Source organism: Marmota monax, unplaced genomic scaffold (genome assembly GCF_021218885.2).
Source record: "Marmota monax isolate L192 unplaced genomic scaffold, Marmota_monax_Labrador192_F-V1.1 WCK01_AAM20220418_F8-fsc00045, whole genome shotgun sequence".
Taxonomy (NCBI): Eukaryota; Metazoa; Chordata; class Mammalia; order Rodentia; family Sciuridae; genus Marmota; species Marmota monax.
The window spans coordinates 824,142-841,087 of NW_026692132.1; the positions used below are offsets into that span (position 1 = coordinate 824,142).

The 16,946-nt window shown below is 35.0% G+C and overlaps 1 protein-coding gene across 2 annotated transcripts in view; it reads left to right on the forward strand.

The window, feature by feature from the left end:
* Zw10 (zw10 kinetochore protein) overlaps positions 1-16,317 on the forward strand; it is a 35,175-nt gene extending 18,858 nt beyond the window's left edge. For both annotated transcript variants that reach the window (XM_046465419.2, XM_046465409.2), the window contains 7 exons: positions 5,001-5,239; positions 8,359-8,430; positions 10,078-10,247; positions 11,313-11,443; positions 11,934-12,065; positions 12,850-13,052; positions 15,714-16,317. In XM_046465419.2, the coding sequence (XP_046321375.1) occupies positions 5,001-5,239; positions 8,359-8,430; positions 10,078-10,247; positions 11,313-11,443; positions 11,934-12,065; positions 12,850-13,052; positions 15,714-15,834 (1,068 nt within the window). In that variant the 3' untranslated portion in view covers positions 15,835-16,317. The remainder of the gene's footprint in view (positions 1-5,000; positions 5,240-8,358; positions 8,431-10,077; positions 10,248-11,312; positions 11,444-11,933; positions 12,066-12,849; positions 13,053-15,713) is intronic.
* Positions 16,318-16,946: the final 629 nt, after the last annotated feature.

Sequence of the window (16,946 nt, forward strand, 5' to 3'; positions counted from 1 at the left end):
TTTTTTTGTTTGTTTGTTTGTTTACTGCCATTATCTCCAGTGAAAGTTCCCGGCACATACCTCTGTGTACTAACTGCTAATCTATTCACTCAATATTTGTTAAGTGAATTAGTATATCTCAGTAACCTATACAGCTTCTTGATGTAAGCAGTATTATTAATGAATTGCTCATTACTCTGTGACTCTAGTTTTGATGAACTTTTTTTTTTTTTTTTTTTTGAGATACTAGAGATTAAATCCAGGGGTACTCTACCACTGAGCTGCATTCCAACTCTTTTTATTTATTTATTTAAAAAAATTTGAAATACGGTATTAACTCAGTTGCCCAGGCTGACCTCAATCTTGTGATTCTCCTGCCTCAGCCTATGAATAACCTGGATTGTAGGTGTACCCCACCATGCCTGTCCTGGGCTTGATCTTTTAATCCTTTTGAACTTCTTTTTCCTCTTGTGTAATGTAATATAATTGAACTAGATAATCTCTGAGCCCCCTATTCAGTTTTTTTCTGCCATTCTAGGAAATTACATTTTCCCTTTGTACCTATGTACTAATATGTAGCTTCCTTTAGGCCAGGGCTGTCTAGTGAGATGTTTAGCAGCATTCCTGAATTATGTCTTCAATTGATTGGATGCTGGTATCTCAAGATGTTGCCAAAATTGTCCCTGGTTAACAACTACTGCTCCAGAATTCTGTCCTGGTTCTTGCTCTTGGCATTTAGACCCTGGAATGAAATCTAAATTTTCCAACTTTGAATTTTCTTTTTTTTGGTGATGCTGGGGATTGAACCTAGGGCCTTGTGCATGCGAGGCAAGCCTTCTACCAACTGAGCTATAAATTTTCCAACTTTGAAAAGCTCTTTTTGGCTTTTCTAAAATAATTTCAGTTTACTTTTCATAGTCTTATATATAAGTTCTAAAATAGTCCCCTAAATATTCTCATTTTCCCAAAAGAAAAAAAATAGTCTTTAACTTCTTAGAAAGGGACAGATAGTAAATATACAAAATGCTGGTTGTTATATAACATGAAGAAAAACAAAGCAAGAAAAGGGCATAGGAAATAGGTGGCAGTGATAATTAGTAATATTCAAAAAATTAATAATTTGTTACCAAGAAGATTCTTCATTATAAACATAGCAAAATGATTTCAAGATATGCATGACTAGCAGGCAAACAGTATAATTTTTTTTAAGTGACAGCTTTCTTAATCAAAAGATCATAATCACTTCTAGCCATTCCAGGGGAGTATTATGATGCCATTGCTTTCAACAGTTACCTGGGAAGGGAGCTTGGAGTTCATAATTAGTTTGAGATGACTGCTCCTAAAGAGGTCTTAAAAAAACTTCAAATTCTTCACTCAAAAGGATCAGTGTTTGAATTCCTAGGTTAAGAAATCAGTATCTTGCCAGGTGTGGTCGTGTACACCTATAATCTCAGTGATTTGGGAGTCTGAATCAGGAGGATCTTGAGTTCAAAGCCAGCCTCAGTAAAAGTGAGACACTAAGCAACTCAGTAAGCCTCTGTCTCTAAATAAAATACCAAAAGAAAAAAGAAAAAAAGGGGCTGGGGATATGACTCAGTGGTTGAATGGCTCTGAGATCAATCCCTTGTACCCCCCACTCCCAGAAGACTTAAAATCCCAAAGAACTAACTAGCTGGAAGCCACAAATCCTGTAAGATATCCGGGCATAAATGAATTAATGAGCTCTGCCACTAGGATAGCATTACAGAAGATGAAGAAATTATTCAAAAGTAACTGTTGAACATTAACTTCATAATAAACATAGCTCATATGGCTAAATACTAGATTGTTTTCCCCAAAAGATAACATTTATTTATAACTCTAATGCTGACAGAGTAGCTTTTTGATGTAAAAATGATTTAGGTTTGTAAGTCATAGATTTTGCTTCCTATGAAAATAATATTAAACAAAATATAAACTAAATATCATCCAAGAAGCAATGAAATCTCACTTTGCTAAAGCCTGTACTAATTAAGGCTTTGCCTTGGTATGTAACAACTTTGAAATTATATGGGAATATTCCCAGTGAATCATTTGCATACAATAATTCAGGCAGTTAAAGAATCAGTATTAGGACCCAGTTCACATACGTAAATATTATTATCCTAACATTCAACTTAATACACTTTGTTGCTATAAGAAGGGTATTAAGTACCACTGTTGAGTCTAAATCAGTAAGGGGCAGAGTAGTATTGCATTTGGCTGTCTAATGAAGAAGCTCAATAATTTCAATTTGGCCTTTCTAACCAGAAGATGCAAACAAAAGTTTTACTACTTTTCTTTGCTTTTGTGGCTTTATACTGTTTGGTTTTTTGAATAAGCTGGATATACTTTCTGATAAATACTATCACTGAATAAATGATTCAAACATTGAGATTCTTACAAAATTGGCACAGTGTTCCTATTAGTTCATGTATCAATTAGTACATCTTTACAACCTTAGGGAAAATATGAAAGACAAGGACTAATTTTGGCCTGTCATGAAAAGCACAATATTCATAAAACAGTATATTCATTTTTTTTTTTTTTTTTTTTTTTTTTTTGAGGCAGCGGTGGTACTGGGGATCTAACTCAGGGGCACTCCACCACTGAGCCACATCCCCAGCCCTATGTTTTGTATTTTATTTAGAGACAGGGTCTTACTGAGTTGTTTATTAGCACCTCGCTTTTGCTGAGGCTAGCTTTGAACTCATGATCCTCTTGTTTCAGCCTCCCGAGCTGCTAGGATTATGGCCATGCACCACCACGCCTGGCCCAGTACAATTCATTTTTGAAGATGTTTTTATATTTTGACCTTAGAGAACCGTATTAGCTCTTACATTATTCCATCTTTGAGTCCTTTGCCCTTTTTGTGAAGTGACTTTTTTTTGGCATTGTGGATTGGGTCTCTGAGCGGTTAACCACTGAGCCACATCCCCAGCCTTTTTTTTTTGTATCTTATTTAGAGACAGGGTCTCCCTAAGTTGCTTAGGGCCTTGCTAAATTGCTGAGTCTGGCTTTGAAATTGTGATCCTCCTTTACCACACCCAGTATATTCTCATTTAAGCTTGATAATAGCCCTCAGAAGTGGAAATTATTATATCATTTTGTGGATTTGGAAGTCAGGTTTGCTGACTTAAACATTTTTATTAAACTTGGATTGTTTTCTATCAGAAAATTTCCTGGGCTGGGATTGTGGCTCAGTGGCAGAGCCCTTGCCTTGCAAGTATGAGGCACTGGGTTTGATCCTCAGCACCACACTCAAAATAAATAAATTAAATAAAAGTATTGTGTCCATCTATAACTAAAAAAAAATAAAAAAAAAAAAAAAGAAGAAAAAAGAAAATTTCCCAACAGGTCCAGTATGTGCAGAGCAGAGCTGCTTCCTGTTCCTACAGTGGAACTGGGAAACTTCCTACCTCTACCTACTTAATATCTTTCTTTCTCTCTACCTCTTTTTTTTTTTTGGGGTTCCTGAGGCATCTTTGAGAAGCAAGGTTTGAAAGCCATTATTAGTATATTTTGTGAGAAAATTGAAAAAAAAAACATTAAATGACTTTGCAGAAAGTTAGATTAAAAACTGTCACCGTCTCAAACTAGGCACAGTGGTGAATATCTGTAATCCCAGTGACTCAGAAGGCTGAGGCAGGAGGATTGTAAGTTTAAGGCCAACATCAGCAACTTTTCAAGGCCTAAATCACCTTAGTGAGACCCTGCTTCAAAACAAAAAATAAAAAGGGTTGGGGTGTAACTCAACTGGTAAAGCACCTCTGTATTCAACCCTAGTACCAAAACAAAAACAAGATATCACTGTCTCCAGACTTTCAACCTCAGTTGCTTTTCATCAGTTTAGTCCCAACCAAGTCTAGTAATCCTCATTCCATGTAAATGTTAAGGAGGCTTCTTCAGTTTTGATTTTGAGTTTTGTTTTTTAGGGGTAGAATACAGTAATCTGAATTAGTTTTTCCTTAAATTAACATATGTGCTCATAATGTAGTTAATGGAACACAGAATTATACTGGTCTTAATAATCAATAGTCTAGTCTGAAAGATGATTTTTTATTTTTTATGGTGCTTGGGGAACGAACCCCAGAGCCTTGTGCATGCAAGGCAAGCACTCTACCAACTGAGCTATATCCCCAGCTTGAAAGATGATTTTTGAAGGTTTTTTTTTTTCTTCTCTTCCTTTCCCCTTCTTTCTCTTCTTTCTTCTTGCACTGGGGATTGAACCCTGGTATACTCTACCACCAAGCTACATCCCTAGCCCCTTTTTGAAATTTTTTGAGACAAAAATCTCACTAAGTTGCCAGTGCTGTCCTCAGTCTTGTCATCTTCTTGCCTCAGCCTCCTGAGTCACTGGGATTATACCATGCATGACTGCATCTATTTTTATTTTAATTAATTAATTAAAAAATTTTGTCCTTTTGAGACAGAATCTATGTTGCCCAGGCTGATCTTGAACTTCTGGGTTTAAGTGATCCTTCTGCCTCAGCCTTCTGAGTAGTTGAGACTACAGGTCCATGCCACTATACTCAACTTTGTAGACCTGTAGACATGAAGTCTTGAGCCAGTTGCACAGTTGCACAGTTTTACTTTTCCATAAAGAATTTTGTAGTTAGAGAGATTGCTTATTTCTTTCTTTTTTTTTTTAAAAAAAAAAGAGAGAGAGAGAGAGAATTTTAATATTTATTTTTTAGTTTTCGGTGGATACAACATCTTTGTATGTGGTGCTGAGGATCGAACCCAGGCCGCACGCATGCCAGGCGAGCGCGCTACCGCTTGAGCGACCCCCCCAGCCCCGGGATTGCTTATTCTTACCACATGCTGTCACGCAAGATTGAGCAGTTGTTAAAATAATGCCTTATCTACTGATATGTTTTAGTTATTCCTTAGAACCACAGCTTTATCTTCATGGAAGTTACCATTGTCTTATTCTTTGCTTTGTGCTTGCATTTGAATTATTCTGAAAACATGCATTTTTTATATTTCTGTTTTAATCTTAGATTACTCCTGATTCTAAGATAAGTGTGCCAGACTTACCAAGTCCTGATGAGGGTAACAAGCTTTTAGTACAAAAAGTATCCAAAACTGAGTACAATGAAGCAGTGAATTTAGAACCTGAAAATACATTGGATCAACATTCCTTTTCTTTGCCTACATGTCGAATCAGTGAATCTGTGAAGAAGTTAATGGAACTTGCTTATCAGACTTTATTAGAGGCAACAACCAGTAGTGACCAATGGTATGAATTCCAAGTTGTCTGAAAATAGCATTGCTTTGGTTAATGCTTATCTGAGTAGACATTTATTAAGAATATTAGCTGGTATTCTTTGGGGTTTTTAAATTATTTATTTATTTTTTTCTAAAAAGATGCAGTGTAGCACATAGATATATATTAGCCTCTAACTTTTATTTATAGTAATATAGATGTTAGAACAAGGTATAAAAATAGATGCGCGTATGTAGATGGACATATAAGTTTATCTCACACTGAAAATTGTTAATCACTTAATAAAACACTATAATATTTAATTTTTACTTTTTATGATGAAAATGAAATAATTTTACATGAGAAAGTACATGTGAAGAACCTAGAATATTACCTAGAAATGAATAGTACTCAAATGTTGAATATTACAGGTGGTGGAGGTAATAGTATTAGTTGTACCATATGTTCCAGCTTTCTTTCTTTAGTTTTTTACCTTTTGAAATTTAGGTCCTAATCAAATTTACATTTAAAATGTTTATTTTTAAAGCACTAATAATTTGTTAGTTGGTCAAAGTAAAAGAAAAAGAATGTACACACCTCAAATCTGGCTTCACCTTCCAAGGTATCCTCTAATGTACATTGTATTGAAGGTACCTTAGACTCGACTCTACACTTCGTACTGATCTTTTTATTTAATAAGCTCTTTGTTCTAGAATCCACTGAGACAAAAATAGGGAATAGGCAAAGTGGATTGTAGAGCAGGTTTACAAAAGGCTAAAGCCTGTTTAGTTTGAATCTGTACTTAGCATTTTTTTTTTGAATTTTTGTCCTCATAGTAAAAAACAATAATATAATCATATCATATTTTCTGATCTGTAGTTTATAATCTCTGTATGAAAACATACTCCTTTATTTTATTTTGCTCTAGAAAGAACATGTTTACCAAGGTACTTCCATGGCTTTAATGAATCCTACTCATGAGTCCTTTTAATTTTAATTACATGTAGGAAGTAAAAATGCATGCTTGCTTATAAAGGAAGTATATACTCTTTTGGCAAAATAAACACAGGAGAGGGCTGGGGTTGTGGCTTAGGGGTAGAGTGCTTGTCTAATATGTGTGAGGCCCTGGGTTCTATCCTCAGCATCACATAAAAATAAAATAAAGGTATTGTGTCCAACTACAACTAAAAATAAAATATTTAAAAAATAAATAAATAAGTTCAGGAGTAACTATTTCTTCATGACTTTCTCCTGAAATATATCAGGCCAGAAAGTAGAGATACAGGGCAATATTTTTAAAAATTTTTGAGAAAGCAGATAGAAAACACTATTTTTGTATTCTGAATGTTTATAGACATTCATTCCACTAAAAGAAATGGTTTTTAATAGGACAAACAAAAAAACACAGGGACTGCAAATTAGTCTGACTATTTTGGAAATCAGTATGGAGATTCCTTTAAAAACTAGGAATTAGGGCTGGGGATGTGGCTGAAGTGGTAGCGTGCTTGCCTGGCATGCGCGGGGCGCTGGGTTCGATCCTCAGCACCACATAAAGATAAAATAAAGATGTTGTGTCCAGCGAAAACTAAAAAATAAATATTAAAAAATTAAAAAAAAAAAACTAGGAATGAAACTACCGTATGACCCAGCTATCCCACGCCTTCCTTAGTATTTATCCAAAACAATGATTCATTCATACCAGTGTTTATAATACTTGAGTTATGGAACCAGCCTATGTGTCCATCAGTAGATGAATGGATAAGGATATATATATTCTTATATATATATGGTTTATATACACAGTGGAATTGTATCCAGCCATAAAGAAGAGTGAAATTGTGTCATTTGCTGATAAATGGATGGAAGTGGAAAATATCATGCTAAGTGAAATAAGCCAGACTTGGAAAGTCAAGGGTCAATATTTTTTCTCAAAAGTGGAAGCTAGAGAAAAGGAATAAAAAAGAGGTCTTATGAAAATAAAGGGAAACCACTGAACAGAATAGTAGAAGGGGAGTGGAGATGGAGTAAGAAAGGGAGGACACGGGGAAGTAACTGGGAGAGGAAATTGATCATATTATGCTATGTTCATGTACGAATATACCACAGTGAATCCCATTTATATATATAATTATTATGCACTAATTAAAATAACAGTAATAGAAGGGACATCAGTAGAATAGAGCAAGCAGATGGGGAAGAAAGAATGGAGAGAAAGAGAAGGTACTGGGGAATGAAATTGATCAAATTATCTCTTATTTATTGATTGAATTATCTATTATTGATATAAATTATGCATATAGGAATGTGGTATAATGAATTTCACTACTATGTATAATTGTGCCAATAAAACAAAAACCACCTACTGTACAATACCTTTCTTTCTACATTGTCAAACCTCAGATGATATATATAGCAAAAATGAATGAATTTAGCCAGTTATCATGATAATTGGTAGTGAAGGTGTTTTGGAGTATAGCAACCATGACCTGTTTTCCTAAATATTTGTGGAATTCCTTTGTGTTATTCAAGGTATATAGGTTAAAACACTCTTGTATAGAGAGAAGTGTTACAAGTTTTATATTTGCTCTTTTAAAATGCATTTTAATATTTTGAGGTGTTTTAAAGACCAAATTTAAAGGGCAAAAAGTCTTGAGGGCTAGATTCTATCCCTAGAAAATGTTGATTTATCTCTCTGCATTGGGAAAGAAAGAGAAAAAAGTGAAAGCTGAAAGTCAGGCTGATTCTAAAAGAACCAAGTGAGTGCCTTTATTGATACCTTGCCCTTTGCAGTGTGTATCAGTGAGTAGGTGACATTTGCCTGAGGCTTAGCTCCATTTGTAACTAAAAGGATACTCTGGGTACTTGCAGAACACAAAATGATAAATGGAAAAGAGGCTTTGGGTTGAATGCTACTGTTCTAAAGACTATTAATATATCCAAGTTTTTAGAATTCCAATTTAGTTAGTAAATACTGGTTGAGAATATATTTCCATCTAGATGAGTGGTGTTTTCCAGCAATGATCAAGGCAGATTTTCCCTGCAACTGTACTTTTAATTGATGACCTTCACTAGAAGTGTACTTAGTTTGAAATTTTTTTCTCATTTATAGTATATCCTTATGTATATCTCTTAAATTTTAATTTTCCTTTTAGTGCTGTCCAACTTTTCTACTCAGTGAGGAATATCTTTCATTTGTTCCATGATGTTGTACCAACATATCATAAGTAAGTACTACTTTATCTCAGTTCTGTATAATAGTTGTATGTCTAAAATATTTATTTATTTAAAACTACTATTTTAATATTTTCACCAAAGATATTTTGGTTACTGAAATTCACAATAAAATGCAGTGAACCATTTTAAAGGACTTAGATATTTACTATTAATAAGGGTACAGAATCTTACAGTAAATAATGCAAATTTAAAAACTCAAAAGAGCCTTGCCTGTTTTAATGCCTACACATTTTAAGAATTGCCTTACTTATCTTGGTTGAGAAACAGAAAGATGCTGGATGTGGTAGCACATGCCTGTACTCTCACTTGGGAGGAGGAGGCAAGAGGATCACAAATTTGAAGCCAACCTCAGCAGCTTAGCAAGACCCTAAGCAACTTAGTGAGACCTTGTCTCAGAATAAAAAATAGAAAGGGCTAGGGATGTGGCTCAGGATGGGTTCAATTCTCAGTGCCAGGAAAACCCAGAAAGGTCAATATTTCACAGTGCTATCCAGTAAACATACTACATTTTCCCTTGGCATTCATAGTTTTGCAGACATAAGATACAAGAGAATTTTGTTTTCAATATTTTTTAGGTGTAGTTGGACACAATACCTTTATTTAATTTACTTATTTTTATGTGGTGCTGAGGATCAAACCCAAGGCCTCGACATGCTAGGTGAGCGCTCTACCACCAAGCCACAACCCCAGTCCCAAGGGAATGCTTTTTAATTGTGTAGTATGATTTGCCACTCTCTCTAGCATCTTAGGCTGTATTTATTCACTTAATGTCTTGGGCTTTAAAGGTTTCTTTTATGTTCTGAAAGGTCACTCAATTGTAAGCCTTCAGAAGTTCTGTTATTTAAATGAAATAGTTTGAATGTTTTTCATAAATGTTTTTAATAATGTCAAGAAAGGTATTTCATAGCCAAGGACTCTGCTTTCGCCTCCCTCCCCTTATTATTTGAAATTTTTTTTTAAAGCATTCCTTTTTTTTTTTTTTTTTAAAGAATGAACTCTGGGTCACTCCACCACTGAGCTTTTTTTTATATACCCAGCCCTATTTTGTATTTTATTTAGAGACAGAGTCTCACTGAGTTGCTTAGCACTTCACCGCTGCTCAGGTTGGCTGTGAACTCATGATCTTCCTGCCTCAGCCTCCCAAGCTCTGGGATTGTAGGTGTGTGCTACCGCGCCTGGCTTAACTTTATTTCCCATGTGACCCTAATCTCTTGGTGGCTTTAAAAACTTGTGAATTAGAAAATATTAAATGCTTCATTACCTGAATGAAATAGGAATTTGGAGAAAGGAGAAGTAAACCTGTGGTTACATTTACCAGAATTAAATTTTAAGAGCAGTATGCATACCTTTGCTAGGTTTCCAGTACAAAGAGTTAACTCAGGTAAACTTTTGATCCCCTCAGTTTTTCTTGTTTGTTAATCACTGGGATAGTTTTATAGGATAAGGTCACACAGGCAGAACAACCTAACTCAGAATGTGAGTGGGAATGATGAGATTGTATCTTGTTATGTTCAGCATCTACAAAATAGATAATTATTAAAGCATAGAGACATGACAGCTTTAGAGGAGTAGTGACTTGTCATCAACCTTGACTTTAATAATACATGGTTTGTTTTCTACCCTTCCTCATTGCCTAGGGAGAACCTTCAAAAACTTCCCCAGTTGGCTGCTATTCACCATAATAACTGTATGTATATTGCTCACCACTTGCTGACCCTGGGGCATCAGTTCAGATTACGCCTTGCCTCCATTCTTTGTGATGGCACTACTACTTTTGTGGATCTTGTACCTGGCTTCAGAAGACTGGGTAACTGATACCTTAAATTTGGATTATGCAGCTTCTCAGCCTAGTATCTTTGTAATTTATAAATGAGGGGGTTAGAAATTAGGTGGTGTTCCTGCACTGTTTTTGAAAGCGGGAGGGCATTTAATTTGTATATGTTTCTGGTTATTTAATTTTATAAATGAATGCAGTCTTTATGGAAGCATTACTTTTTTTAAAATTTGGGTATCATAGTTGTACATATGGATGAGATTTGTTGTTACTTATTCGTACATGCACACAATACATAATGTAATTTGGCCAATACTTCTCAGGACTTCCTCCCTCCTCTCCTCCCTCCCCTCCTCTCTTCTCTCCTCTCCTCTTTTCCCTCCTCTCTCCCCTCCTCCCTCCCCTTAGGCCCTTTCCTCTACTGATTTCCTTTTGATTTTCTAGAAGCATTATTTTTTTAAGACATGGTTTATGATTTCCTGGTACATTAGAGTTCCAGACTTCATTGCTGATGTGCATTGAATTCACCAAATCATTTATGTTGAAATGACACAATAAGATTTATACTATGATAGTTGTTGGTAATAGCTCACTAATGCCAGTGCTTTTTTTTTTTGCAAAACCAAAGACAGCTCTCCCTTGCCTCCCTCCCCTTACATCTTCCTCAGTTTTACTTGCGATTGTCAAAAGAAATGAAATGTGGGTTAAATTGATATGTTTTCTATAATGATAGGCCGAGAAAAGCAGAGAATCTATATGATTCACTTAGCTTTTCACTTCTTGACTTTTTCCTTCTGTGGTATAGATATATCACAATAATAAGTAGCTTTTTCCATGTAAGTAATATTTTTTAGCTGACTCAGACTCTAGGCAAACTATTGAGAAGGATTTATCTATTTTCCTAAGAGTGGGTTTGGCTAACTGTGTTAGTGATTTTTTTTCTAGTATTATTAGGACAGTTTTGTGATGTTACCTAGAATTGTTTTCATGTGGATAGAACAGATATATGGTTTATGCTTGTCTCTCCTTTTCTACTGGTTTTCTACAGTGTGTAAAAATATATCTTTTAGAATTCTGTGTTTTGGTTTCCTATCATAGGGACAGAGTGCTTTTTGGCCCAAATGCGGGCACAGAAAGGTGAACTTCTGGAAAGATTGTCAAGTGCTAGGAACTTTTCAAACATGGATGATGAAGAGAATTATTCTGCAGCAAGTAAAGCAATCCGGCAGGTGGGAGGCTCTTGCTAGCGCTGAAATTTGTGCTCTACCCTTAGATACCTTTTTAAGCATCAGAGTACCTAACAAGTAGCTTTCTTGATTTCCTATAACCTCCACTAGATAATCTAGATAACTTTCACAGTTATGTTTAAAAATATTCTTTTGCCCTACTGAGACAACAGGAAGCTAATCTCTCCATTGACACACTAAGTTGACAATTAAGTAAGTCTGTAGTTGACTCATGAACTTGTACTGGAGAAGTTTGAAATATAGGCTTTTATCCATGCTCCTCTCTTAAGTGCTTTATCTTTTTACTGCAGTTTCCCAGTACGTTTTAGCTACCAGGGATATTATTAAGGTTAAATATTCAAGAAGCAGATATGATTACCTCACCTTTGCATATACCTCTTTCCCCAGAAACACATTAATGATAAATGTAAATCTGGAAAATGTGAGTTGCAACTATCTCTCTCCTATGTAAATAGCTCTATTCTTCTGACAGGTACTGCACCAACTAAAGAGACTTGGAACTGTGTGGCAAGATATCCTGCCAGTGAATATATATTGCAAGGCTATGGGGACTTTACTAAATACGGCAATTTCTGAGATCATTAGCAGAATCACTGCCCTTGAGGTAAGGACCATTATATGCCTCCCCAGATATAAATTGAGATGCAGTGCTATTGTGACTATTAAATTGTGACTATTAAAAAAGTGATGTTGAAATCTCATTTTTAATCAACACTATGGTGGAAAAAATTGTTCATGTTTCATATGTGACTCATGCTGTTATTTTTTTTCAGTTTTGTCTTAATTATGTTTTGCTGGAGACTTGGTAATCTCTTTTATACCTAGTCAAGAAACTAAGATTGTACTGCTTCTCAAGTCTAGCATCTGCAAATTATGAGTGAGGAAATAAGAAACTGGGCAGTAGTCCCAAGATGTATTGTATGGCATTTGCAAGTTAATACCTTCATTTAGTAAAGTGAATAAAGTCTTAGGCAGATAGCACTTTTTTTGGAAAATGTTGCAGTTGGGATTTTATGTATGATCCTACAAGGAAAATTGCCTGGACTTGGCCAGCTGAAGCCTCTAAAGCATAGACTCACAACATCCTCATTTGTAATAAATCCCCTGCTTTGCAAGATGCTATACCACTTTTTCCTAGAGAAATGAACTCTTTCATGTAGGCAAACTAAATTACTGACAATCTGTTGAAACATGTTTTTTGTCATTCTGATTACATGAATATTTTCAGAGAGTTGAAGGAATCTAGTATCTAGTAAGGTGTATTAAATGGGGTAGAAAGCACATTGCTATAGGTGACCCACCTGAACAGCCTGTAATGAAGATCGCTCTGCCCTTTCCCTACTACTGAATTGTTCAAATTCTGTTATGTTCCCTTTGTGCAAAACTAGGACATCTCTACTGAAGATGGTGATAAATTGTATTCCTTATGCAAAACAGTGATAGATGAAGGACCCCAAGTATTTGCACCTCTGTCTGAAGAAAGCAAGAACAAGAAATATCAAGAAGAGGTTCCCATCTATGTGTCAAAATGGATGCCTTTCAAAGAACTGATGATGATGCTACAAGCTAGCTTGCAAGAAATTGGAGATCGGTGCGTGTAACCCTTCTATAGAGGCGTGTATATCTTCACAGCCACAAAAGAATAATAGTGCCACCAGTAATAGCAGTGCTTTTCTTTGTATCTTATTATTATTCAGGGAAAAGTTTCAGTAGTTGAGGCCTTTTTATGGGCTCTCATCATGTAGATCTCATTACTACTTTCTCATATTTGATAAAATATAAACACTTCTCATTTATATTATTTGGATCATGAACGTGGTTTTGGCATGCAATACAAATGATCTGGTATTTATAATAAGTACAACTTTTTTATACCTGAATGGAATATTTTTGGGGGGGTACTGGGAATTGAACCCAGGGTACTTAACCACTGGGCCACATTCCTAGCTCTTTTTAATATTTTAATTAGAGACAGAGTCTTGCTGAGTTGCTTAAGGCCTCACCAAGTTGCTGAAGCTCGCTTTGAATTTGGGATTCTTCTGCCTCAGCCTCCTGAGCTTCTGGGATTATAGGCATGTGCCACTCCGTTGGGCTCCTGAACGGAAATTTTCATTCACTTTGATCAACAGTGGATATAATGATTTTTGGTATATGAATAGAGAAATTACTTTTATGTCTTTAATATTCAGCATCAGGGCTGGGGTTGTGGCTCAGTGGCAGAGCGCTTGCCTCACACATGTGAGTCACTGGGTTTGATCCTCAGCACTACATAAAAATAAATAAACAAAATAAAGAATATTGTGTCCATGTGTAACTAAAGAAATATGCAGCATCAAACCACTTTTTGATTCACCAGTTGTTTTTCTGCAGGGGGTAAATAGTTTTAGAGATTAAGTGCTATATGCTGGAATGGATTCTTTTCTTAAATATAGTGAATGATGTTTTTGCCCAACACTATTGATTAATGTGGCTATGCCCCATAAATGTATGTTACATCATATCATAATGTACAGAGGGCATGATACTTACAGAATATGTTGTTTTCTTTGTGCAGAACTAGGACATCTCTACTTAAAATGGTGATAAACTGTATTTCTTATGCAAAATAGTGATAGATGAAGGACCCCAAGTATTTGCACTTGGTGACTTAGTTACACATGCATTAATGGTTTTGTGTTGATGGTAGTGATTCATGAATAAGTATACCTTGCATAAAGAATTCCGTTAGAGGACATAAGGTTATCCATCTCCAACTCTGTAGTCACTTGTCTGTCTACTTTAGCTTAATTTACTGCAGATATCCAGATATATTAGACCAGTTATCCTAGATGAGTCTGAGTAGTTTGCAGCACATATTGTCCATTCTAAAATAACATAAATGAGATTTCTACTAGGAAAAAAAAATCACATCAGGATACTTTTAATTACGTTTATTACAAAGTTTTAATTTGTTTATTTATAAACCCTTAATGGGTAAGAAAAATGTCTTTAGGCAGTATGCTCCAGAGAGCAGTGGAATTTTTCTTTTTGCTGCTTTTAAATGGCTTTCTTGCAGCCTGAGAATAATCATTAGTTCCTTATTAATGCGAAAAACTATAGTACTGGTACATCTCAACTTCTTTTTTCTGTTTAGGAAGATTTTTTTTTTTTTTTCCTTCCTAGAGAGTTCAGTAAATGTAAGGCTAGTAACTAATTGGAACTTTTTTTACCAACACACTCACACACACACAAAACCCACCTTTAGTTCATGTATAATTTAAACATTTTAATTGTAAAATATACATATGAAGTAATATAGCATGGATAATTATTTTCACAGTTTAAATAAAAAGAATAAATATTAATATGTTTATTACATAACTAAAGAAAAATATAAATGGTATCTTTGAAAACCCCTATGTGTCCTTCTCCAAATGCTTTTCATTAAGAGGTAACTGCTCACTTAAATTTTATATAATTCCCTTGCCTTTCTTTATAGTTTTACATTTACACATAGTCTTAACAATAAAAAAGATTAGACTTGTCAGCTTTTGAACTTTATATAAGTGGAATCCTTTTTAACTTACTCCTTTTGTTCAATATCATATCTTTGAAATATATTCATAATGGCATATATAGCTACACTTTATTTTTATTGCTGCATCATATATCCTGTGGTATACATATTTCATAGTTATATATCCTGTTTCTTCACATTTCCCCAGTGTTTGGAATTAGCAGATTTGATAATCAAGTGTAAAATAATAGCTCATTGTCATTTTAATTTTTCTAAATACTAATGAGATTAAGCATCTTTTTCTTGGTAATTTATATCTCTTGTATTGTAAAATGCTTCTTCATATTTTTTGTCCTTTATTCTATTATGTTGTTTTTTCATTATTGATTCATGGGAATTCTTTTTATATTTTTAATACCAATATTTTTTTATTTGAAACAGGTTTTCTCTGTTGTTCACTTTAAGTAGTTAGAGTCCAAGGCTTGAGAGAATATGGTGGTTATAATTATCAAGTTCAGAGGAGGCTTAGTGAGTAAAAGAGCTAATAGTCATGTCTTTATCTCTTGGTTTCTTTATCCAGCTGTACTGCTAACAGATGCAGCCAATGAGCAGAACATCTAAGGTACTGATGGGTAAATCTGTAAAGAAGAGAAAGATACCTAGAATTTATTTTATTTCCATGTAAAACGAAATATTTGGATGAAATAAAATTTAAAATCATTACACTTCAAAGACAAAATTCTTTCTTTTTTGCAGGTGGGCAGATGGAAAAGGGCCGCTGGCAACTGCATTCTCTTCCAGTGAAGTAAAAGCTTTAATTCGTGCCTTGTTCCAGAACACAGAAAGAAGAGCCGCTGCCCTTGCTAAGATTAAGTAGCTCCATCTTCCTGAGAAAGCCATAACTTGACTATGTGGATTCCTTCTTTGGTGTAGTTACTCCACAAGACTTCGTGGAATCACCCTAGGGTTTTGGTGAACCAGAATTTCATGGAAGCTTGACTTTATATAAGGATGTCTTACCTCTTGGCCTGTATGAGACTTTGTTGAAAAACTGGATATTAAGATGTCAAGTGAAGCAACTCAATTCATTGACTTTCTAGGCATTCTCCTTTGATAAATAAGAAACAGTGGGGCAGTATTTATGCTGATTCCAGGACTCTCTGGGAACTGTATACATTGTAATTTTAGGCCCTGATTCTGGAAAAAGGAATCCAAGAGAATCCAAGACGTAGAATGAAGAATTTATGGGAGATTTTTTTTGTCTGTGGGGGATGGATAGGGATACCATATTTGGTTTTGCAGGAATTGGGAGACCTCCTATAATATTTCTTTCTAGTAAATAATATCTTTCAGAGTTAAAGGGTGAGTGTCTTTGATAACAAGGGGGCTTTGACAAAAGAGACAAAGGTTTCTTCTGTACTTTTAAAAAATTGACGTATATGACCCTCACAGATGTACTGACTTGTCATTTCCTTTCTTTGTAATACTATCTGACACTTTTTCAGAATTCCTAAGTCCCTTAGGACTTTAAGTTTTGGAAAGTTTTGCTGTTTCAACTGACTTTTATTTTCTTATTAGGTCCTCCATCAGCCTCATTCTGACACTCTACTGTTTCTGTACCTTAGCAAATGTCAAAGGTTTTACATTGCCCATGTTCCTTTGGAATGTGCATGCTGTGAGATGCCCATGCTGGGCTTTATAGCCTAAACCTTTATTTGGTGGACATAGCTGATTTGTCAGCTCAATTTTTGTTTTAAGTCTTTGTTCCCATTGTCAATATGTATTATGTTTAAGGTATTATCCCGGATCTCTCTAGGACACTGGATTATATCTCGTGGTACTAAATAATAGTTTCCCCTCCTGAAATAGGGGTGTGATCTTTACATGTTTTTGAGGCAGCTTCTGTCTGAAGGACATTCCCAATATAATTGGCCTGATTTCTTCGTCCTCAGTCTTCTAATCTCCTTTCCCAAAAACATATATTATTTT